This window comes from Schistosoma haematobium, chromosome 1, assembly GCF_000699445.3.
Source record: "Schistosoma haematobium chromosome 1, whole genome shotgun sequence".
NCBI lineage: Eukaryota > Metazoa > Platyhelminthes > Trematoda > Strigeidida > Schistosomatidae > Schistosoma > Schistosoma haematobium.
Genome location: NC_067196.1, coordinates 73,828,784 through 73,854,037, shown reverse-complemented (window position 1 = coordinate 73,854,037; position 25,254 = coordinate 73,828,784). Strand labels below are relative to the sequence as shown.

At 35.1% G+C, this 25,254-nt stretch overlaps 2 protein-coding genes across 3 annotated transcripts in view; one reads left to right on the top strand and one right to left on the bottom strand.

The window, feature by feature from the left end:
- The window catches only part of MS3_00002092 (uncharacterized protein), a gene marked incomplete at both ends in the record, with an annotated part of 34,604 nt that extends 23,461 nt beyond the window's left edge, over positions 1-11,143 (top strand). The window contains 5 exons of the mRNA XM_035731151.2: positions 5,622-6,099; positions 7,562-7,687; positions 8,222-8,307; positions 8,948-9,445; positions 10,921-11,143. Of these exons, the coding sequence (XP_035588244.2) occupies positions 5,622-6,099; positions 7,562-7,687; positions 8,222-8,307; positions 8,948-9,445; positions 10,921-11,143 (1,411 nt within the window). The remainder of the gene's footprint in view (positions 1-5,621; positions 6,100-7,561; positions 7,688-8,221; positions 8,308-8,947; positions 9,446-10,920) is intronic.
- An 8,672-nt stretch (positions 11,144-19,815) lies between these two features.
- Positions 19,816-25,254, bottom strand: part of MS3_00002091 (uncharacterized protein) — a gene marked incomplete at its 5' end in the record, with an annotated part of 29,029 nt that continues 23,590 nt past the window's right edge. The window contains 3 exons of one of the 2 annotated variants that reach the window (XM_035731150.2): positions 19,816-20,420; positions 21,844-21,896; positions 22,731-22,830. In XM_035731150.2, the coding sequence (XP_035588243.2) occupies positions 20,081-20,420; positions 21,844-21,896; positions 22,731-22,830 (493 nt within the window). In that variant the 3' untranslated portion in view covers positions 19,816-20,080. Of the gene's footprint in view, positions 20,421-21,807; positions 21,897-22,730; positions 23,006-25,254 lie in introns of those variants that run through there. The other variant, XM_051209656.1, reaches the window with a different exon arrangement.

Below are 25,254 nucleotides of genomic sequence, written 5' to 3'. Positions count from 1 at the left end.
GAAAAAGAAAAGCAAATTCATCTTTGTCGTTGCAAACTATGTCACCTGTGATCTCCGACCATTGATTACAATAAACTGCCTACTAGGTTGTCTGCACCTACCTACATGACTGTCCAGTAGTCACTGTCTACTTTGAGCTGTTGCTGCGTCTCGTTTCTTTTCCCCTAACGTTCTTCCAATCTAGTATTTTATTTATTTATTTGAACACATGAATATTGGTACAAGAGAGCGCCAATATATATGCGCCACACAAAACAATGAGAATTCGAAGAGAAGCAGAAAAAAAAACTAAGGAGCGCAAAAGAAAAAGAGAACAATGACGAAGAGATTGGAGTAAGGTAGTGTGGTAGTAACGACGGAACGAAAAGGTACAATCAGAAGAAATCTTTCAGGTAAAGGAGACACAACCACTTTGTATGAAGAAAGTAAAAGAAGGTTACAGCAGGATCGCCACTGGCTTCTATTCTGAGCCATATCTGATAACGTCTCTAGCCACTGTGTAGCACCATCTCTCAGACCCCAACCAGGGAGTCGTGAAGGACCAACAGAAGCCAGTCCTGTACAGCTTTCTTTCATACCACGACACCATGTCATGCACTGACCACCTCTCCGCTTCTTCCAACCAGTCCCAGAGTCGGCAAATAATGCACGACGTGGAATTCTCTGGGACGACATTCGGAGAACATGTCCAAGCCACCGAAGTCGGTGTTTCAAGATGGTGACACCAATTGAATTATCATCTCTGTGCCCGAACACACGATGCCGAACCTCTGCATTACTGACATGGTGTTGCCACTGAATGTCAGCAATCCTTCGGAGACAGCGATGATCGAACACAGAGAGTCGTCTAACGTCCTCAACTCGGAGAGGCCAGGTTTCACAAGCATAGAGCAAAACTGCTCTCACCGACGCGTTGTAGATCCGACCTTTTACAGCCAGACTAACATCACGAGGGCGCCAAAGGTGGCCCAGATTGGCATAAGCCGCTCTGGCTTTCACTATTCGTTCATTGATCTCATCACTCACATCCCCACCAGCACTTATGCAGCTACCCAGATACACGAACTTCTCAACTACGTCTATCTGCTCACCATCCAGGGTGAGTACAGGATTAGAATCCTGCCAGTCTTGTAGAAGTACTTTGCACTTCGAAGGTGCAAAGCACATACCATACCTACGGACACTGATTGCCAACTGATTAAGTGCGGATTGCATGCCTTGGGCATTATCGCACAGTAAGACAATATCGTCCGCATACTCAAGGTCGAGAAGTCTTTCTCCAGGCAACAGATCCACACCACCATTACTTACATCCATCAGAGCTGTTTCCAGAATGTCATCGATGGCAAAGTTGAAGAGGAATGGTGAGATTGGGCAACCCTGCCTAACCCCACTGCTCGAATGGAACAATGGAGAGAGGTGGTTGTATGCCCTCACTCTGCCTGAGGTGTTTTTATATAGGGCTTTCAGGATGTTAATAAACTTCTCAGGCACACCCTTCTTCAATAGACAATCCCAGAGAACAGTCCTGTCCAACGAATCGAAGGCAGCCCTGATGTCAAGAAACACTACGATTGTTGGCCTTTGAAAAGTATGGCGGTGTTCTAAGATTTGGCGGAGGGTGAAGATATGATCAATACATCCTCGACCAGAACGAGACCCAGCCTGCTGCTCGCGAGTCAATCTTTCTCGGGTTTTGAACAGCCTACGAAGAATGACGGAAGCCAATAGCTTGAACGCAATCGGAAGTAAACTTATCCCCCGATAGTTGTTACAGGAACGACGTGAACCCTTTTTAAAGATAGGGACAACTATCGACTCATTCCATGACGTTGGTACACACTCTAGTTCCCAAACCTTTGTAAACAACGTCGTCAATTCCTTAGTCAAAAAGTCACCACAATCTTTAAAAAGAGCCGGAGGTAAGTCATCTGGGCCAGGTGATTTGTAACGCTTCAAGAGTTGGAGTTCCTTGCGGACTTCCGCCTCATTTGGTGGATCAGTCGTCACCGGCCATGGAGGGCAGGACAGTCTGACCGATGTTGCCGGAGCAGCAGGCCAGTTGAACTGCCCTTCGAAAAATTCTGCCCATCGTCCAAGACGTCGATTGATGTTAGTGATTGGCATCCCATCATCCTCGCAGATTGTTTCACTCACACCAGACTTCTTGCTGCCAGTGGCTCGGATGAGCTGGAAGAGCTTCCGGTAGTTACCAGATGCAACTGCTGCCTCCAGCTCATTAGCACGCATCGACCACCAGGCTTTTCGGTCCTTACGCAAGCTTTGCCCAATTTCCTTACATAACATCCTTCGTTTATGGTCAAACTCACGGTCACCTGGGCTTCGATGAGTTGTAAGGAGCCTGAAGAAACTCAGTGCTTATAAGCGGTACGTTTCGCGAAGCCGCAAGCGGCCTTACTCGCCATTTTCATGGCGTCATGAAGTTGCAACCAATGCTCAACTATACTTTTCGGTGGAGTGGTAGCTAGCCTAGAGGCTAGCTCGGTTCGATACTTACTTGCAAGAGAAGTTGCAACCAGCTTGCTAACATCAATCTTTTGGTGGTGGTCACTTCGTTGGCCACTGAAAAGTAAGGCAAGATTGGCGCAGACCAAGGCATGGTCAGAGTCCAGATAGGTACTCCAAAAGGAGCGGTAGTCTTGTACACAACCACGCCAGCGGTAGCTGATCGCGATGTGATCAATCTGAGTCCAGGCTCGAGATGCAGAGGGAGGACGCCAGGTGGCACATCGGCGATGACTGTGCCGAAAGTTAGTGCTAGCCAGAAACAGGTTGTGGTCTGTGCAAAGTTGCAGTAGACGGTCCCCGTTATCTGACCTGCGACCAACGAGTCCCCATCGGCCACCTAAACGACTCTCTTCTGTGCCTAGACGCCCGACCTGAGCATTCAAGTCTCCGGCTAGTACTACAATATCTGTCGAACGCACTTTCTGGAGAAGAACTGATAACTGGTGGTAAAACTCATCCTTGATTGCATCCGGGCTGCAATCTGTCGGGGCATAGGCGGAGATGACGAAAAGACATCGTTTCTCACGCCGATTTCTTCTCACATTGATGGAACTTTCTAATCTAACAGCACATAACCAACTGTTAATGGGGATCCAATCGATTAGTGCTGCCTCAGCTCTGGCGCTTAATGCGACACCAACGCCAGCGAGACCAGACGAAGATGCCACAGGGTCCCCGGATAAGCGCACGTAAAACAAGCTTTTCGAAGCGACAGATGGAGATCGAATTTGTAGTACTTCGCCAGAGTCTTGAATACGGGTCTCGGATAGACAACAAACATCAATATTAAGACTTTCCAAAGACATAGCCAGCCCTATCTGTTGTCCAACCTGCATAAATGTACGAACGTTGAAGGCAGCCAGTTTGAATGGTGCACGTGGTTTCAGAAAAACTGCTTCAGTCCTCGTATTCGGTGGTAACATACAATTTTCAACCGGACAGTGACTCGAGAACGTTTAGATACAGTCGAATTTCCACCAAAGACGAGCCGCTGTATAAGTATAAAAGAGGGTGAATAATGTGGAAAATAATAATAATAATAATAATAATAATAATAATAATAATAATAATAATAATAATAATAATAGTATTAATAATGACAATAATTGTAATGATAATAATCTGAATCAATTGTTTGTTTTTCAAAGCGAGAAAGGTAATTTCCATAGGCATAAAGAGTTCATCAATTTGTGTGTGGGCTGTGATACTGCCCGGGTGCCCAAACCGAAGCAGGTGGTTATCTTAGGGGGCCACACCCCGAGCCTTTGACCTAAAGGTCTAACCCACAAGGCAGTGGAGCATCGTAAGGAGATGCAGTCCCATGGTAGCCGGTGACCAACGATTGGTTCATACGCCATTTGTTCCCGCAGGATACTGGAGCCCATGTGCACCATTGATTTGGAATCCGGTTAAAGCGCCGAACATTCGCTTTTCGTCCTCTCATTTTCGTAAACAACACCCCCGCCACGAGAAGGCAATGAGTAGGACTTCCCTGGCAGAGGCTGTATACGCGTGGCCGTGTGAGAGTATTTCGAGAGGGAGAGCGGACTCTCCCCACTCTCGGCCGTACCAGGGCATTCAGGGGGCCAATCTAGTACACCAGATGACATCATACGTCGAAGTAGGCGGTGATTGGGTCTACGTAGCACCATATTTCATCCACGTGAGTTGATAATGAGTCAACACATCAACTAATTTGGCATCTTTACCGAATACTCCTATATATAATCTCAGCACTGCTCACTCGGTGGTCCCATAATACACGGGAGATGTTTCTAAGACATTTTTGATCAAATACTGGTAATTTACGAATATTAACTGTTCTGAATACCCATATCGATTGTTGTTTTTCAACATGTTTTTAAACTGATAACAGCTAGTCCCTTAATGAACGTCAACATTGTATAATACCTTGAATAGGCCTTTGTAATTTAGTTTATTATTACTATTATTATTTATTATCATTATCATCTTATTGTCCTTGAATGCAAGCATAAATACCGAAAATTCGAACTATATAATTAATTACGACTATGAACTATTTAAAGTTTCATAGTGATTTTGGTACTTGTTGAATGGTTTTCTTCCTTATGGTCACGCTACAATTTTTATATGTAATTTTTCATGTAAAAGATTTTCAGTTTGGTGTTGTGTGAATCATTGAATTTCATTTTTATCATGAACCGATGAATGTCAGATCACCATCGTAGATTGGACACTAACACCTTAGTTTGCCAGCTCAGTGGTCCAGAGGTCGTGTTTATGCGTAAGACCTAAGATGTTGAGTTCGAATCCCGCGTGTAGGATCGTGGATGCGCACTACTGCGATGTCTCATACTAGAACAAGACGACCATCCAGTGCTTCCAAGTTTTCAATAGTGGTCTACCACTTATCGATTCATGATTTTAATATAAAAGATTATTTATCGCCTTAAATAATTCTGTAATGAAATGTTGTGTAAAATCTTATGGCACTAAACAGTAATTTTAATCATATGTTTACAACTACACAACTATAAATTTTCATTTAGTTTCAGATACATTTAACGAACACTGATTTCAAAACTTCAAAAGATACTATCTACCATTACTTAATAATTAAGTAACAAATACTCCTTAGTTTGGGTTATTATTATGAAAATTTAACAATGAAGATTAAAAACAAGCAACAGTTGTTGTCGAAGCAAATTAAATCTATCACGTTAACTAATTTATCTAATGAAATCTTTCACATTATGCATCAGTTTTGTACGGTTTAAATTTTCTCCGATTTCTGTTAATCCCTCATTGCTTGTTCTTCACATTCTAATTAGGCCAGATAATGCATTCAGCTTTTTTTTTAAATAAAAAACCAACAGTCATTTTTAACATTTTTGACCATCAATCCTTTCATTAAAGTTGTAATTCAATTAACCTTTGTAAATGTTTACATTTTTCGCACACATATCGGACAACGTTATATATATATATATATATATATATATATATATATATATATATATATATATATATATATATATATATAGTACATATTTTATAATTATTATCGTTCTTAATAATCGATTTTTTTCTTCCAATCTATCCATTTTTAGGTTAGATATTGATGAATTCTGTAAGATTTATGAAGTTCAACGTATTCAGCTTCTTAGAACATTTTGTACATCTGTTGGTATTCAGCTACTTTTACGCGAGTATAATCTCAATCTACCGAATGGTGCTAAACATCATCAAAAACCGGTATTTAATACTGAAGATATAATATCTCTTTATCCAATAGTGAAACATTTACATCCTCATGCAACTGATGCTTATCATTATTTTACAACTGGTCAAGCTCGAATTTCTGCTGGTCATCTTCAAGAAGGATTCGAGTTAATTAATGAAGCTTTAAGTCTTCTGAATGGTGTATATGGTCCTCTTCATCCTGATATTGGTGCTTGTAATCGTCTTTTAGCTCGTTTATCTTATGTCATGGGTGAACATGAAGCTGCATTATTATTTCAGCATCGTGCTACAATGATTAGTGAACGTGTACACGGAATTGATAATCCGAATACAGCTACTGAATATGTAGGTTCTTTATATTGTTGCGAATCGACTTTTTTTCCGAAAAATTTAATATGTAAAACCTAATGATAAGTATAATAGATGTACAACATGCTATGTTTGAAGAGGTTACGAGTTCACTTAAATCTGCGGACGAAACGAAGACTTAGCGACATAATGACCAGATAAGTTGACTGTTCTGATGCGTCGCGTCCCAGCCCGCTAACTAGGGCAAGAAGTTCACGTTCAGAAGAAGCACGAACAACAATAAACACAACTGAAGTGTATATAAATATATAGCATAAAAACGTCCTTGGGAAACGCTACAAAATAGCATATTAAAAGAGACAACGAACCAATGACATTTACGGTCCTCTCAAGTGGCAAATATGATATGGAGGTGAAAACGGTCGCTTTTGGCGCTAAAGAAAAAAAATTCAATTTCCGAAAATAAAATTACATAAATAAGACATTTACGAAGTAAGTTCTGTGGATCTAGCATCGCCAACACAACAACAAAAGCACTAATGACTAACTATCAGTAAGGGGGACCTGTGGAGGTTTTAGTATTTTAACAGTTTAATTTACGAGTATTGAAAACCTGGAAGCATTGGACGACCATTTCGTCCTAGTATGGGACTCATCAACAGTGAGCATCCACGGCCACACACACACTGGACTCAGACCTGGGACCTTAGGTCTAACGCATGGACGCTTAACCTGTAGACCACTGATCAGGTATCCAACAGTGTTAATGTCTAACTCCAATCGATCCATGATCTTGCGCAACCCTTCATTCATTATCTGAAATGGATAACTGTCTCATACCCGACACTGATTGGACTCCACTGGTCACGGCTTAATTGTAAAAAATCTCTTATCTGAAATAATAATGGACCAGCTTGTATGAATACGTCTTGCTTAGTTTAGTTTCGTGTTGTTGATGAGTTAATTTGAAGATATCAATTGGTAAGTTGTTCAATCAACTACTTCTAAATGTTTTAACTATAGACTAGCAATGGTATTTATGTTAAATGTTATTACAAAATTGTGAGAATTACCTAATTGTTATAGTATAAAAACTCTAGCTTCACATTCATGATTCTTTAATATCCGTTTACCACAGATACTAGTTTACTGACCGATTTCTTTTTACGCTAACGGCCATTAGAAAACTCATTTCCTCTATTTTTACTCTTAAGCACTTTCAATATACATTTAATAACCAATGTCATCTGATCAAAGTGTGGTAAATGAAAACGTATTTCGTATATGCCCCGTTGTGTATTTCGACCCAGGGGTTTTATCAGTTCAATCAACTCATCGTTCTCAATAATTTTTTCAAATCAACTTAATTGGCTTGATGAACTGTAACTTAATTCTGTAATCCACTTACTAACCGATTAATCAACAAGTATACTGCATACTGTAATTTATAGATTTTTATTGATTTGTTCCAATTACTTTATTTCTTCCCATCATATAGATACATTTCTCGCTTTATGTATTCGCTTGTGGACATATATCTACTGCTTTACAATTACTTTATCGAGCTCGTTACATAGCACTCTTATGCCATGGTGAATGTCATCCTGAAATAACACAAATAGACGTAAGCCCTATTTATTTTATTTATTTTCCGTGTTTCAGAATGTTCATCATAATTGTTATCCTCACAGTTGTTTTTTACCTGTCCCCTTTTTTAAAAATAATATCATGGTTTAGTAATAGCGATTAAAATTCACTCTTATTTATTATAGACTGTTATAGAGCTGGATCACGTTAATTAACTACTTAGCTAATTAGGTCTAACGGATACTCTAGAATTGTTTCGTGTAAAAATTATAAACATACTAACTTTTTCTCATAGTGATTCCTACTTTCATTCGGCATTTTTTTATTTAGAATATAATTGCGTTCCTGTTCTGATTTGAGGAATTGTTGAATGAAGTAAATTGTCCCAACAATAAAAGTAGTTGCTGAGTCATAATAAGACAGATCATAACAACATTCCAACTACCATTTATTTACAATACTAGTTAATTTTAAAGGTTGTTTTTCTTTTTAATCAACTTATTTTGTATTATAACTTCTGTTATTTGATTTGAATTGAACTCTTATGGTTCGTTATTCTTTATTATTTTAGACTAATATCGGTTTAATGTTACAGTTGGTTGGTGAATTAGATTTGGCTTTAATCTTTTTCGAGAATGCATTATCTTTAATTAAATTGTAAGTTGATTTAGTTCACATCTTTAAAACCTTATTTATTATCTTAACTTGAAATATAACTTAAGAGTAAATTGATAATTAATTTGTTTGGCATTTAGTGATTTTAATAAACCAAAAAGATTTTTTCTCTTCGATCAATTTTCTTGTTTGCTTATCAATGAAGGTTTACTGACACAGATCATTTTCTTATTCGTAAAGTTGTTCCACTTGTGTATGTCAATCTTTGTAGGTTCATTTGTCTTGAACTCATGGTTCATGATCATACGGCTATCTTAATTACTTGAAGAAAAAAAATTGCAAAATTTCACTTTGATGGTGTCATTACTCTAGGAATTTTCCCTTCGAACTAAGTAATTGAAAACAGTCAGTTAAACCTAACTGTTGACTGCGTAACTCATTTCTTTACTGATTGCAGTAAAATAATTTCTCAAAATAGTTGATTTTGTTAACTGTTGAAATTATTCGACAAAAAATAAAGTCACATACTGCAGACAAATATGATTTGATTCGTTGAGTAAAGTCAGTTTTCTAGCTAAATAGAAGAAAAATTCACTACTGTTGAAAGTTTCTTATTATCTAATAAATTTAAAGTATTCAATGCGCATATAACATTCACTAAGTATGATTTTTCATGTTTTAGATTTTATGGTGAACGAAATTTGAAAGAAGCTTTCACTTGTCATTTAATCAGTCTTACGTATACCTATCGCGGCGATTTTCGTACTGCTCTTGATTATGAAAAACGTCGTTTTCTAATATACAAGGAACGTTTAGGTCCAGATAGCGATTATACTAAAGATAGTGATGAATGTTTGCGACAACTTACCCAACAAGCTGTGACAATTGCACGTAAAGTAGCTGAACTCACAGCAACTGCCTCCACAACAAAGTCAATTGGAAGTGGTGATTCTTCTTCGTCCACTAGTCATTTGAATTCACATTCAACTAACAATCATCTTTCTATCAGTGAATCACTTGTTGCTAAGGCAGTTTTATCAAATGCATTCTGTGGTGGTGTTAATGGGAATGTCAACGCTACTGGGAGTAGTAGTGGTTCATTAACTTTGCCTATGCCAACTGTTTCTTCAATTTTAGAAACTCTCAATCGTGTAAATGGAATATTAGTTATACAAATAAGGTAAGCCTACGAAAATTATTTTAGTTATCGTTACAATTGGAATTAGTGTAGGTTTGTATAGGTACTATGTTCGAGGTATTAAGATATTACCTAGGACTGGCCAACAGAATGAAGGTCAGCAACATAACAACAGGACAAGCTAAGCTATTCGACTGCACCTCAGCCTTGCTAATTAAAGGAAGACCATATTCAACCGGGAAAATATGTAATTCCACAAGCAACGCGGAAGAAAGAACAGCAGGCACACAGCTCATGTGTATATATACAGTACAAAAAATGTCCGTAGAAAGCGTCACAAAATAGCGTACTATAAAAGGAAACGAACTAATTGCATTTAAAGTCCTCCCAGGTGAGAAACAAAATTGAATGTAAAAATAGGCTGTTTCGGTGTGAAATTAAGAAATTCGAATCTAGCATTCCCAACAATATGTTTTTGGTCAGAAAATGCGCTGAATTCATATTAATTTGTATTATAAATTTTATTTCATTCATTAATAGTTGTTAATATGCATGACGCCTTGATTTTATCATCATATAATAGAGTGATTGTTTCTTTTGAAAAATAACTATCACACGCAGTTAATATTAATTCAATTTGAATTTGTTTGAATTATCCCATTGTTAATATTTCGACTGAAATTTGATCTGTTTTGGTTTTCGATATGTGCGTCTTGTACAGTCTAACTTCATATAGCTATTATGACAAGTTAATATGGAATAAATAGACTCAGTAGCTGAATGGATAAGACGTCATTGAAAGGGAGCGTACTGTGTTTGAGTCGTGGAGTGAACGTCAACTCAAGGATGCAGGGATATCCATTTGACAAGTCCCAAATAGGACGAAATTTGCGTCCTGGCTTCCACTACTAGCCACATGTCGTCTATTCTGCATTAACATACTTAATATTATCCTTTTGTATTTTGTTTAATACTTTTGACGTACTGCTGATTATTGTTTCACTCTAAAGTGTAGTGGTTTACAGTCCAAAAGTAATAGATACCAATGGCTCGTTAAGATTTACAGGTACTCATTATTTCAAACTATATTTAATTATTTTTCTTATCAGCCTCGAATTAGTTTCACAACTCATTAATTTGATCCATGGTTCATATTTCACTGCTATAATTTTGTCATTGTTCCACTTTGTATTTAACTTCAGTCACGATCACTTTACTGTTTGTGTGATGTCTGCCTAACCACTGCTATTCTCATTGGTCAGCGACATTAGCTGGTATAAGAATAAGTTTGAAGAAATTTAGGGACAGTCAAATTGAAACACTACCTAAGGGTTGATGTGGCTCAAAATTTGTCGCAGTGGCTCAGATGCATTGTTTTTTCTTCTCTCTTCAGATATCGAATTCCAGCATTCATAGGAGTAATGCATATTTGTCTTAGACGTGATTGATTTTAACTCTTGTTTTTTAAATATTTCATTGTATTAAATCTGTGTTTTTCTCTTCCCCATACGCTTCAGAGGAAAAGATGACAATCAACATGGTCACAAAGAAGATAAAAATCTGTCAAGTAATAAATCTGATCTTACAGAATCCCATGTTGTTATATGTGATAAAATTCGGCAGTCCAAAAATGATATCCATCTGTTGACACCATCATCTAATGATAATAAATCGTCGAAATCTTTTCCCACCTCATTAAATAATAGTGATGTGAACAAACCTGTAATTCCAGTATTGTAGAGTAGCGTTGATGTTTTGAATTGATTTAACTCACTAATAATGATTATCAATTAATTATTATTATTTTAAGAATGAAATATAAAAACAAATTAAGAACAGAATATCTCCAATTGTTATGGAAATTAGCCGCATACAATATCCCTTTAATCATCTCAATTATATTTCTATAATTGTTTTAGGATGAATGGATACAAATAAGAATTCAATTCAAAACGTTGCTTGTTTTTCGTTTTGCATACATATATAATTTTAGTTCAATAAATACCAAAATTACTACAATATAATTAAACTCTTGTTGTATACTAACTATTAGTCTTCCTATTTTCTTTTTTTCCTATATACATATACATTGTGTTTATAATTTATGTATCATAGTTTAGATGAACATTCTTAGTTACATATTAATGTCTTTTGTATACGTTGACTGAAAAAAGAAGTTTTGTACACATTACACTTGTATTATTACTGTTTTGTCTTAATGCATATTTACATATATAAATGTACGTAGATTAAATTTCATAGTTTTGGTGTATGTGTGTGCAAAAACTTATTTCAATAAAATCACATTAGTTTGTAGATTAGTTAAGTAATTCTGCCCATTTTTGCATTTTAAAAGAATATTCAGTTTTACATCTTTTGTTTTTTAAATAAAATACATAATCCAGGATATCAACTTTTCTTCTCTATATTTTTGACAGATGAGAACGAAGAATAGAGAGTATAGGTGCTATATCTCTGTTTAACTACTCATAATTTCTTCCCAGTTTACTTCCGTGTCAGTTTCTATTGTACGTACGAGTAGGCGGTAAACAGTTCCAAGTAATACATAAGATTTTAACAAGTGACTTAACACTTCTGTTTAGCACTCTGTGCCTGACTTCAAAATTGTTCGTGCATTCAAGCCGTTTAATCACTTTAGGCATATCAGTCAAAAAATATCTGCCGCGTAGTCACAAAGTGATTCAGTGACCTAAAAAATTGTGCAGGATGGCGTTTTGCGAGAAATTTTATGCACATATTTCCATTTATGATCTTGGAGAGCGCAAGAACACGTATTTTAACAGAATAACATGAATTCATCTTAGTTTGTTTGGTTCTCGCCAGCTACTTGGAACCTGAGATATTTAAAAGTCATAATTACAAAATGGGTTCAAAGTACATGAAAGATCTTAGTTGTAAGTTATTTTGAAGACATCAGTTTATTATAGCAAGGATGTAAATAAACTTAATGGACTGAATAAGATATTGTATATATATATATATATATATATATATATATATATATATATATATATATACATCCAAAATAATATTCTACAACATTGGTTGTAACAAGAGTCCAAAGGGCTAGAATCATTTGGTTACGTAATGAGTAAACGCCGATAAAGAAGAGAAAATACAATTAGTTAAATTCAGTTAATAAACTAAGATTATTAAGCTAAAAGACTGTCGAAATAAAATGATGTAATTAGATGGAATAGTTGAAAATAAGTTTTCTAAGATGCAATGAAGGAATATTTATCACGAAGTCAAGGAAAGATTAATAGCCATCTTTTGAACATCGAGTTCTTGACGCCTATTAGCAACGGCTTCAGAGGACTGGAGCTTGGGTGTGTACTTATCACTCTGAAGGGTTACAAGATGTCGACTTGATGTCCTGTATCCAAGACATGTTTATTAATTACACTTTAAAGTCCTACTTCCTGTTCTGCCAACATATCTGCTTTGACAGGTACACCTAAATTTATAAACACAGTTGGCGATAACATGAAAGGGATGCTTATCGACCCTTGGTTGGATTATTGAGCCTGTTGTTTTATACAAAATGCATAGCTCGGCTGCCAGGTAAATTTCGGCTAATACAGTGTAAAGCTTCTTGCTGATTGTGGTAGCTACGTCATCAACTTTGAAGTTGAGATTTATAGAGATTGGTTTTTTATTGACTATAGTCCTACCCGTCTTGTTTTCTTTAGATTTTTTACATCTGTCAGTAAATTTCTGTGTGTAGCAGTCTGGTCTTAAAAGATTTTCATCGTCCATCAGTTTTTCTCCCAGTTATTATTGTAAGCATGATCTAAGATCTCGCGGCTCACGTTTGCCTCATATGTATGGTTTACTAAAGGTTCACAAACGTTACAACCCTCTTAGACTTATCCAATCAATGATCACTTCACCGTATCACAAAGTTGCACTCTGGCTAGCAGGGAAGCTACAAGTCCGTTCTTCATAAATTACGAGCTTGAACGTAGTTGATCAATCAATCTCAATACTCCGGTTGAAATCCTAAATGTATTATGTTACTTTCAAACATCGTCCGGTTACTGATTTATCAGCACGATGTCATTGTTTAGTCGTGATGTGGGAAGTATTCATTTCATCTCAAGGTAATATAGTTATGGTAAAGTATATCAGGAAAGTTAACATGGATTATACAGTTTACGAAGTTTCACCTCATTCCAATCCATACTTCTTCCACTATTTTAAACGAACTACTAACGAGTAGTAAATTGCTACATTTTAAATATTTAAGTTGCCAAAACAGTGAATTTTTTTGGTCTTGTTTAATTACGTCAACCAGAATATCATTAAGTATTCGTATAATTGAAGGTCTTTCTCGACTATCCCTATGCTTTTTTCTTGAGCACACCGAAATTAATGACAATGTGTAGCTCAGGAGGAGGTTGCATGTGTTGTGTTTTTTCTGAGCTTCATAGTGCAATTAATGAAGCTTTCACTGTCTTTCTGGATGACATTGTGAGTTTGTGTGTGTATTTTTACTTGCTACTGTCACACCAAATGATGGTTAACATTATTGATGTCTAATCCTGCCACTAAATCATGTAAGTCAATGCAAATTAGAATACGGTTGATCGTGCCACAAACGAGACCAGAATGCTATTTAATGAAAACTGATGCACTCAATATTCATACCTTACACCCTTTTCGTATTAAAATATTGTGACGTCAAAGTTCTAGACATATTTCTAAGGGAATATTTTCTCAAGAGAAAAGTTTCAATGTTTATACAAAAAATTTGAACATTATGAGTAACGATTTCCCTACAGGGAATGATTACAAAATCGTTTACTTTACGAAAATATAAATCCTAAAGTTATTGTAAGTATTTGAGAGAAGAACCAAAGGACATAGTTGAGCAGTCAGTTGAGTGGGACTCTTCAGGACAGAGTTGTATGGGTAATGGTGGTTAGCGGCCTTTGCTTTTCCGCGAGGTGTAACAACTGTATGTAAGTGTTTCAGTTAATTTTGCTTGTCTTTATCCATGATTAATAGTATTTGTGACAGTACATCAAAATACAATCCATTCGCTCAATTTTCTTGTATCACTCTAAATTAGAAGATAAGTAATTATAAATTTGTGACTACATCATATTTCATTTATTCAACAAATAAATTCTTGAACGCTTTCAGCTTTACCACGGTTACAAAAACTACCACTCAGTAACATATGTTTTAAATCGTAATATATTGCAATTTGTTCACATTAAGGTTGTGCACAAAGTGAATGTGATTCACATTCATTCAGTAGATGTTTACTATTTGAGTGTAATTGGGAAAAATTAATAAACGTATATTTGATAACATGTTGGGAAGATGTGGAATTCTTCACGTACCTGGGAAGCATTATCGACGAACAAGACGAATCGGATGCAGACTTAAAGGTCAGGATTGGCAAATCAAGGACAATATTACTATAGATGAAGAACATCTGGAACTGAAAACAACTGTCTGTCAAACAATATAAAAATCAGAATATTCAATACGAACCTCAAGACATTTCTATTGTACGCAGCTGAAATTTGGACAACTACCACAACCATCATAAAAAAAGTATAGGTATTTATAAACAATTATTTACACAAGATACTCAACGTCCTTTGGACGGACGCCATCAGCAACAGTCTACTATGGGAGAGGACAAACCAGCTTCCTGATGAAGAGGAAATTAGAGAAAGATGTCGGAAGTGGATAGGACATAAATTGAGAAAATCATCAGACTGTATCACAAGGCATTCGCTAACTTAGAATCCTGAAGAGAAAAGGAAAAGAGATACACCAAGGAACACATTACGTTGGGAAATAGAAGCAGATATGAAAAAGATGAATAACAACTGGAAAGAGCTGGAAATAATTGCCCAGGACAGGGTTGGATGTAGAATGCTGTTGGGCGGCCTATATTCCTCCACGAGGAGTAACAGGCGTAAGTAAGTAAGTATACAGTAGTAAAATATAGATTATTTTATCACATGATCAAAAAGATATTTGAAAATTTGTCAAAATTTCATCGAATAGTTCAATAGAAATTCAGTGCCATGTATGAAGAAGACCTTAGACGTATGAATTTTATTTAAAATAATCTGAAGAATTGAAATTATCATAATCCTAACGATCAAGCTGGGAAACCGGTCCGAATTTATTCAAGCCAGTAACTAAAATCATAAAAATATCAAAACTAAATCAATATGAATCTCTACCCAATAGAGTTTTGTATAGCTGTCAAGGTGTTTCGCCCTTAAATACAGAAACACATTCGCTACATTTAATTTCACACAACAAGTTTTCCTGTTCCTCCAGCACATCTCTTTCGCTCAAGCCAACGAAAACAAAATTTCATGTCATGAATTTCAGGAATCCTTTCGATCTAATTAGATATATCTTCAGAGTACCAGAACATTAACATATTTCACTGTAACTTGTCCAAGTTCAAAAGAAACCTGAAAACCAGATATGCCAACATGATGAAAAAAATTGTTCGAAAAATATTTTAACAACATTCAAATTGAAAACATAATTCTTATGGTAAACCACGAAGAGAAGGATAAACAAATTACAAAGTGGTTGGATTACGCTGATTAAACTAAGAACACAACCATGTTAAATGGTAGAAAAAGCACTTGGTATGAAAAGGGATTATTTGGATAATCACTCAATGAACAATGAGTGCAGTGAATGTGCATTAATATGGATAGGTGAGAAGGCGTTCAGGAAAATTAACTACATGATATACAATATTTTCGATGGAATAATTGTATTGTCTGAATGGATTACCGAATGGTTACACCCGAATATAATTGGAACGACTACTAAACTAATTGTTTATTACTTTGATGTTAAATAGGTCATTCACAAGAATGTAGTGAAAGGTATTTAATCAATTTGAGTGATATATTTTCAAATACCAAGCTGTCAAAATTAACTGATTATTTCTAGTGTGACAATTATTGTTTAATGTTAAATTACATTCTACAATTCTAGTCATGATGTGTTTAGAGATTAAACTACTGATAATTTCGTGTATATATCTGTTTATGTATATATACATTAAATCAAGTAAGTAACTATCAAATATAATCTGTGTGTATAATCCACACTATCACAGTCACTATTCTTCAACATGGTTGTAAAATTTGATGATCAAGAGAGCACAAAACCAACATCGAAAGCATTTCTAGAAATATTCTTCGCAATCGACAAAGACCGTGATGAAGAAATTACAAAGAGTCAACTAAAGAGATATTTTGAAACTAATCGTCGAGATGATGATCTAATTGAGGTTAGTTGAAATAAATCAATAATAATGTATGAATGTTTGCAACTACTCATAAATCATGTATTGTTTTAAAAAGTGTTGAATACTTGAACAGCTAGTTGAATAATACAGGAATTAATCCTTCGAATAAAATTAACTATGATATTGAAGAGAGTGATCACCACTAAGTTAATTCACATAGGTCTATGCCTAGAACTGACTTCTAGTAAACTGAACTTTGTTCAATGATTTTTGAAGAAAGGTATCAATAAGCACAAATCTTGGTTTGTAGAATACAGAAAATCATTGAGGAAATGTTATTGAGAAATTGTAATTTGAAAGGATGTTGGAGAGAACAAATGTGTCTGAGTTATGAGTCCACAACCTAATGCGAGAGAAACACTCATCACATGTAGATCACTCAGCGAATACACTATTATCGAGTTATTGAATCAAAAAACACTTCATAACGTAAACTAGGATCTAGACTATCCAGTTATATCAATTACTTCACTTGTTCATTGAAATTATTGTGCATTATGCAGTTTGAGTACATTTCAAAGTCAAAGCAATTTATAATCACTACGATCCTATTGACTTTTAGTTCATAAATATGAATGTGAAAGTCAACAAACATTGAATGTTTTCATAGACTACTAATGTTTACTAAATTCTATTATTTACCATTAGAAGTGAGGTTGCGAATCCGTTTGATCAGGTTTCTCACGTTTTCATATTCTAAACAATCGAAGATTCAATTCACTCTTAAATAAATATCTGTTTCACTCAGCCACATTTTCACAATTTAAACATGTCTATTTTAATTAATTTATCTTCATGTAGTTGAATAGGTTATTTGGAAATAAATTTACATTCTCTTTCTTTTATCCACTTAGAGATGGTTTGAGCTATTTTCGGAAGAGACAACAAACCAAATTACACTTAATAAGTTTTTAAGTGTTCTAGGTGTTGCAAAAGAGGAATAGTAAGTTTTGTTAAATGTATGCACTTTCACTTTTAACAGTTTCATAGTTAATGTGTATTGATTGAATCCGTTAGAGTGAAAAAACAGTATGGTGATATCGTCAGTGTACCAGATACTTTTCATCGATATTTGTTTTCAAGAGTACATTTCAGATTGTAATCACATGACTGTTCTTTCATTAGTGTTATGCCAGGACACTGAGAAATATAACACTTATGAACACAATATGAAGCACAACTAGTTCACATTGATTGCGGAAAATATGGAAGAGTAGGAATGAGACGAAGAAATGGTCGTCTACATAAAAATAGATTTGTCGACATTCGGACATATTAAAAACAACTGGTCATCGTTTGCATCCACTTCTTCAAGAACAACATAAGAAATGGAATCAGATCAGTTGTATTATGCATCAGTGGATCTTGACAGATCGTCCAACAGTCGCTTTCGAATAAAGCATTCAAATACAAATAGGGAATAATGAGAACTGTGCTCTTAGAAATAATACTGAACATTTAACCTTGACCAAGTAGAACTTCGAGTCAATTCTCATTGACTATCACTTATAAAACACTGTTTAAGAAAAATCTTCAGATCCGTTAGGGGAATGTTTACATCAGAGACCGTATCAAAACCTTTCCCATTAGAACATGTGTTATTTGAGCATATATGCATTGATTCGCATAAATGTCACGAGGTATTCGTGATCACTCTTAATTAGGAAAGTGATTCTCAGAGAATTTCAGTTGTTCACTAGTTTGCCCTAAATCAAAACACCTGTATATGTTATTGTAAGCTGAAAAAGTAGGTTTTTTGAGTGCATGTTGAAAACAGTAATTTAAGCTACAATTCACATATTTGTGATCATTTATCATGATCAAATGACGTTATAATTTAGAAGAGGGTAACTACTCGTGCTTCTTTGAAGTCTGTGTGTTGATCGGTACCGAATCATTGAGAGGATAACATGTGGATATTGATCAACATATATCTGAGTGTAGTGATGTTTACACACATGATATAGATTCCAGATGTTGCTGATTTCAATTTATTTAGCCAATATTGAAACTTCGGTTTCTTTGTTCCAATGAAACTGAAGTGTTGATAAAAATATCAGGTGAGTTTTGGTAGCTTTTATGTTTAGTTATTCACTCTATATAATTAGGGATTGTAAATTATTCTGGTTTTTTAAAGATTTATGATCCATCGATTGAATGCAGTAATTACTGAGTTTGTTCAATCTCAATTAATTTACTGTCGATTACTAGCACACATGACATAGACATCACTCACACCACTAAATTGGAGTTCTATGAAAACTTGGAAGTGACCGGATGTGTATCTTCTCGACTCTACACTTCACCATAAATCCATAACACACTAAATACTATTTAGTTATCTTTTGGGTAATACGGGTTCTCTTTATCAGTAGGAGTTGAGTTTCTCGTGATTAGAGTCAATTTGATGGACGAGCACTACACACTATTGTTTATGAGGAGAAAAATGAAACTATTCACGGATTGTTCAAAATTTACGAATAAACATACTAGGACATTACATTGGGTGATGTAGTGAACGGTGTTTTAGAGCATTGTTGTACATCATCGAAATACCACAGAATCCACTTCGACCTATCACTTTGAGACGCACATATCGGCTCATCTGCTATTGTGAAGCAGGATGGATAAGCTGGTTATTGAGAACATTTCCTGACTCACCAATAATTGAATAACAAGGCACAGTTGGCAAATCTATCTATTCCGTAATATGTAGTTGACCATTACCACGTACTATAAAACATATAACTTTAAATGTATGTATTTATATATATATCAGTATCAAAGAGATGTGTTTTACTCATGTCCTCTCTTCTCATCTTCACTTTACATGCAATCTCACTCATCTCTGCTCATTACGTCGGAATATATTCTATTGAAATTCATTGGTCTCATCGAATTCACCACTTCTAACGCGATTAAATGATCAAACTCAATTGATTTCCATTATCATTGTCAATGTCCTTCATTCAACTAATTAAATGTACCATGATGTTTCCTTCTATAGTAATGTCGTGTCATTGACTCTTATTTCTCCAGCCTTTATTTCGGAACTTTCACTGGTTGAATATTTACGTCGATTCCCATTCATTTCACTTAATGAAATACTTTTTGTAATCCACTACTGAGACGAGTGTTAGTGACTCATTGTTTTACTGATATCTACGTCGTGTTCACCGTTCTTAACGGTTTCTTCGTGTGTAACTCTGAATATGAACTATTCTTCTCACTTAGTTACTCGTGTAATAATGAATGTTTTCAACGAAGAACTTCCGAGATTCGCTTTGAATATTTAAAAACACGTTTTTACTGCTTGAATACATTTATTACTGAAATCATTTTATCAATTATTCATCTATGTACTCTGGTGTTTTCCATATAAGATAACAAAGATTTTTCATTTTAAAGTGAAATGAAGTATTAACTTCTTGTGTATATGAACTGGCAAAGGAACCATCCACTACCGTAACATGCCATGACCTACCAAATGCTCTATCTAGAAATTCTTTAAGCTTTGTAGCAATCGATATTTTATTGTCGCATTCATATTCTTGATATAATTTTCTGGCTTCATTGCTGACATTGATTTGTTGTGGTAACATCATATCGCCAGAAATGTATTCAATGTCTGAGCCAAGTTTAAACAATGCTGAATGTTGTTGAATTGTATTTCTTCGCATTTTTTCACTATAAAAATACATATTAAAAATATGGTTTGTATGGATTGAGAGAAAAATACTTATTTATCAACACTGGTCGCTGTTCACTTAGGCAGCCTTAGTCGAGAAAATGAAATCAGAGTGAACATATGCATTGATGATCACCGCGTAAAACAGGGTAGATGACTATTCAAAGTCTATCAGGATGTTATAAAAATTAAAACATCAAATTGATCAATATATTGAGGGACAACAAATTCACACATAGTTGAATTCTTAATGACTAGTAACCTAGAATCCCAATTGTTTGATAACTGTGGATTTGTGTGGAACATTAATGTGTAGTCTCACCCTAATAAGCACTTTCGATACCTATTTCAATTCGGATTAACGATCTGTCCGAGGGATTTTTAATGCTCTCAGGACTGACTTCTCGTCTTATCTGTTTTGTCGTTGTGCCAGTTCCTACATCTCATTCTTCAACAAATCCGAATTGTTAATTCGTGGCATACTTATCGCCGAGTGACTTGAACATCGAGCACTAGAAGCATTCTAAAATAATCGAAAACATTATTGATGCATCTGAACTAAGTAGCAGCATTATATTTTACACATCCATCATTTCAACTTTGTTTAAGCTATCAGGATAATAGTATGTTTTGTGACTGGATAACAGAGGAATGCGCGACGTGCCTTCATCCTATTCGTGCCTCATCAATTGAATGCAACACGATGCTAGTTTCTATACTCTCACTGAGACTCCAATACAAAGCCCTTCCCTTCAAGTATCGAACACATTATCCATTGAGCTGCTGAGGACATATGGCCACCAATTTATTCAATAGGTATGGATATGTCGATTAGGTCTGTAATTGATTTTTGTAATACACAACATCCCATTCATGAAGGTTCAGAATATCAACGACGCTGAATTACAAACATTCACCAGTATTTATAGGATGAATCACATCAGACAGACACATGAAACCGAATCACTGTTATGCTTTCGACCGAGCATAAGAGGCGACGAGAGAAAGTGTGATGATAATGGTCAGTTAGATTGTTCACAGTTAAGTTAACCTGTATGCAAGAAAGTAGACGAAACTGTTCTTATGTAGACGACCATTTCTTCGTCTCATTCCTACTCTTCCATATTTTCCGCAATCAATGTGAACTAGTTGTGCTTCATATTGTGTTCATAAGTGTTATATTTCTCAGTGTCCTGGCATAACACTAATGAAAGAACAGTCATGTGATTACAATCTGAAATGTACTCTTGAAAACAAATATCGATGAAAAGTATCTGGTACACTGACGATATCACCATACTGTTTTTTCACTCTAACGGATTCAATCAATACACATTAACTATGAAACTGTTAAAAGTGAAAGTGCATACATTTAACAAAACTTACTATTCCTCTTTTGCAACACCTAGAACACTTAAAAACTTATTAAGTGTAATTTGGTTTGTTGTCTCTTCCGAAAATAGCTCAAACCATCTCTAAGTGGATAAAAGAAAGAGAATGTAAATTTATTTCCAAATAACCTATTCAACTACATGAAGATAAATTAATTAAAATAGACATGTTTAAATTGTGAAAATGTGGCTGAGTGAAACAGATATTTATTTAAGAGTGAATTGAATCTTCGATTGTTTAGAATATGAAAACATGAGAAACCTGGTTAGTCGGATGCGCGATTCCGACTTTTAATTCATGTTAATCTTCCTTCGATCATAGTTGTTCAGAACCTGAGTGCTGTTTCATTAATTCACTCTGAACGTGATATATTTTTGAGAACGACTTTTCGAGGCTAGCTCTTTGATTCGTTTGTATCAATTGAATTGACTTAAGATTGTTAACAGTTTCACGCATGCGTTCGCTTAGCCATACTGAGATTACCGCTGAATGTGTAGTTCCTCGGAGATGTAGAACTGAAACTATTAATACAAGTAAGTGTTCAGTGTAATTCAACTCTCATTCTCAGTATCACTGTCGGACGCGTGCAGCTAATATGCAGTAGTTCACTATCTTCAAACGATCGTTGAAATACCCTTCGAAGCTTCAAACATGACGATATACATTCTTTGATAAGAACATATAATTGAACTGTCGGCCTGTCGTAGTTCAGATAATTTGTTGGGGTCTAGACTGAAGTAAATGAAATCGATTCCTAATCTGTTACGCAGTGATTTTAAGGTTGATTGTGTTAACCGTCAGGATACTGATACATATGGCATCAATCGAAAAATTACAAACACTAGACATCCTAATAAACAACATTATCACACATGCACATCTATTTAGATCAGTACATGTTGATAATCAAAACTTACTTGAACCATTCGATTACCCAGATGATTCTCTTTGGCGAATTTCTCTAATTCTTCCTTAGTGATAATCTCATCATAGTTTGTATCGATTTTTGAAAATACACTAGTAAAAGTTTCCATTTGTCACCACTGTTTTTTTAAATTATTCACTTTCTTTCTGTGCTATCTTTTACAAGACAATTTACATAAAGTGAATAAACGATAGTGATCTGATTAGAACCAACAGTAATGCCTGGAAATTATTGTAGAAAATAAGAGAAAATTTAGGTAAATTATCTTATGTCTATGTGAGCATATATATATATATATATATATATATATATATATATGTAGGGTCATTTAAGGTTACTGTATTTACAGTACAATCATAAGACCAGTCAGAAGTATTATATTAGTACTAATTATCTAATTTTATTTATGTTGTTTTAATTTAGGATGGTTCACGGTTATTTCCGGACCAGAGGTTTATACTACATACTAGTCACTAATGACCAGAAATCACGGAAGTTTTCTACTGCAAATGAAACATCCTGGTTTTCAATGATTACCTAACTAAAGCCAATCCATAATGGAAATTATTAATATTATGTTTGTCTCTTTAAAGTAGTATAGAAAGACTGAGAACACTTCAAGAAGTTGTGATTACAGTTATGTTTACGTGCAGTCAGTCACTCCCTTGTATATATTTCCGAATAATTTCAATTAAAAATTTAATTGGACATATGACTGTTATATATCGTAGTTTTTTTTCCATCATGACTGACTGCGCTACATTTGACACCTCCAATAAACATAGAGTGCTATTTCCGTCGTAGAAAACAACAAATTTCATGTAGACCAGAAAAAACAACAGAGAACGAAACATGTTCTCCAAGATGGACTACGAAAGCGTAGCTAATAATTACCACTTCATTTTCATCGTTTGCCAGCAGTAAAGTCAAGATTGCGAAAAAGAAAATAGTTGATCTTCGGTCAAATAAACTAGGAACATTTTGATGAAACTTACAATTCATAATACATAATATGTTAAGTTCTCAGGTGTTTTAAACCCAATTGTGTTAACTTTAGATAAAATAAACCCTTAACACATTATCGCATGTACAGTACTCTTACGTCTCAAACGAAAATTCATGCATGTACAAAATGTGATGGTTTAATTATCTTATGTAATTATTTGTACTTTTCTTTCCCCCTTTGTAAATTTTAATCAAACAGAGATGGCAAGCATTATTTGATCCAACAAATACTGGTATTATAACATTTCAAAAATTTTGTGATGTCGTCGGTGTAAAACCGGAACAAGCGTGAGTTTAGTCATTTTGGATTTTCTTACGTCTAGTTTTAACAAGAACTTACTTGAAGGGATACAGTTCAAAGTATATTAAACTAGTTATTTGAAATGTTTGATTCTGTGTGTAGTACATTTAGTGATGAGAATATTTCTCTTCTTTTTATTAAGTCCAGATGAAGTTTGTGAACAATACATGTAACATGACATAAAATGCAAGTTCATAAACATGTTCAACAAATTACAAAATTAACTAGAGCTAATCACCGCCACTTGACTGATTAAAAGTGAAAGCAGCCTAAACTTAAAGCCGGGAAACTGTGAGCCACCTCAATAAAATCTGAGAAATTGGTGTTATAGAGCAAATAATATTAAAGTATAAACCACGATGTGTCTTTTTCATCGTGAAAACTTCTTCGCTCCTAGCATTGTGTCAACTTATCCCTCTTGTTTATTCAGCTGCTTTCCCGACTAATATTGAGTTGTATTAAGAGTCACCTAAACATGAAAACAAAGCTTCAATTTACCATATGCATTCATCGACAGGATTTCCATGTGAGGGATAATCTAAAGTGAACTACGAATATATTACTGAGCTGAACTAACGACCATGTAATGTTTATAGTTTTTACTTGATTGGAAGTATTCTCAATGGAACTTCATTCATTCAACATAACATTGATCGGTACATATTCATACCATATAAATAATTTTCCATGATATATATCTATGTATATGATTGTAACGGGAACAAAATAGTAGAATAGTGATATTGATTAACTAGTATGGATCTGCTATCGATTAAACGTTCTTTGGAAGTCGTGTCAGCTATGCAATTAGAACTTCAATACTGTCAACCATATAGAGATTTATTGTTTCGGACATATAGGTGGTGGTATAACTTGGTTGTATAATCTAATATCAAAAGTGATGCATTTTAAAACTACTTGGTGCTTTATCATGATGGATTAAACTGCGAAATCGTGCATAGAGGACAATTGACAGACTCGTTCGAGGTAAAGACTTGTGTCAGGCAAGGTTGCTTACTCTCACCCTTCCTCTTTCTTCTGGTGATCGACTGGATCATGAAGACATCAACATCTGAAGGGAAACACGGGATACAGTGGACAGTTAGGATGCAGTTGGACGATCTAGACTTCGCAGATGATCTGGCCCTCCTATCGCACACGCAACAACACATGTAGGAAAAGACGACCAGTGTAGCAGCAGCCTCAGCAG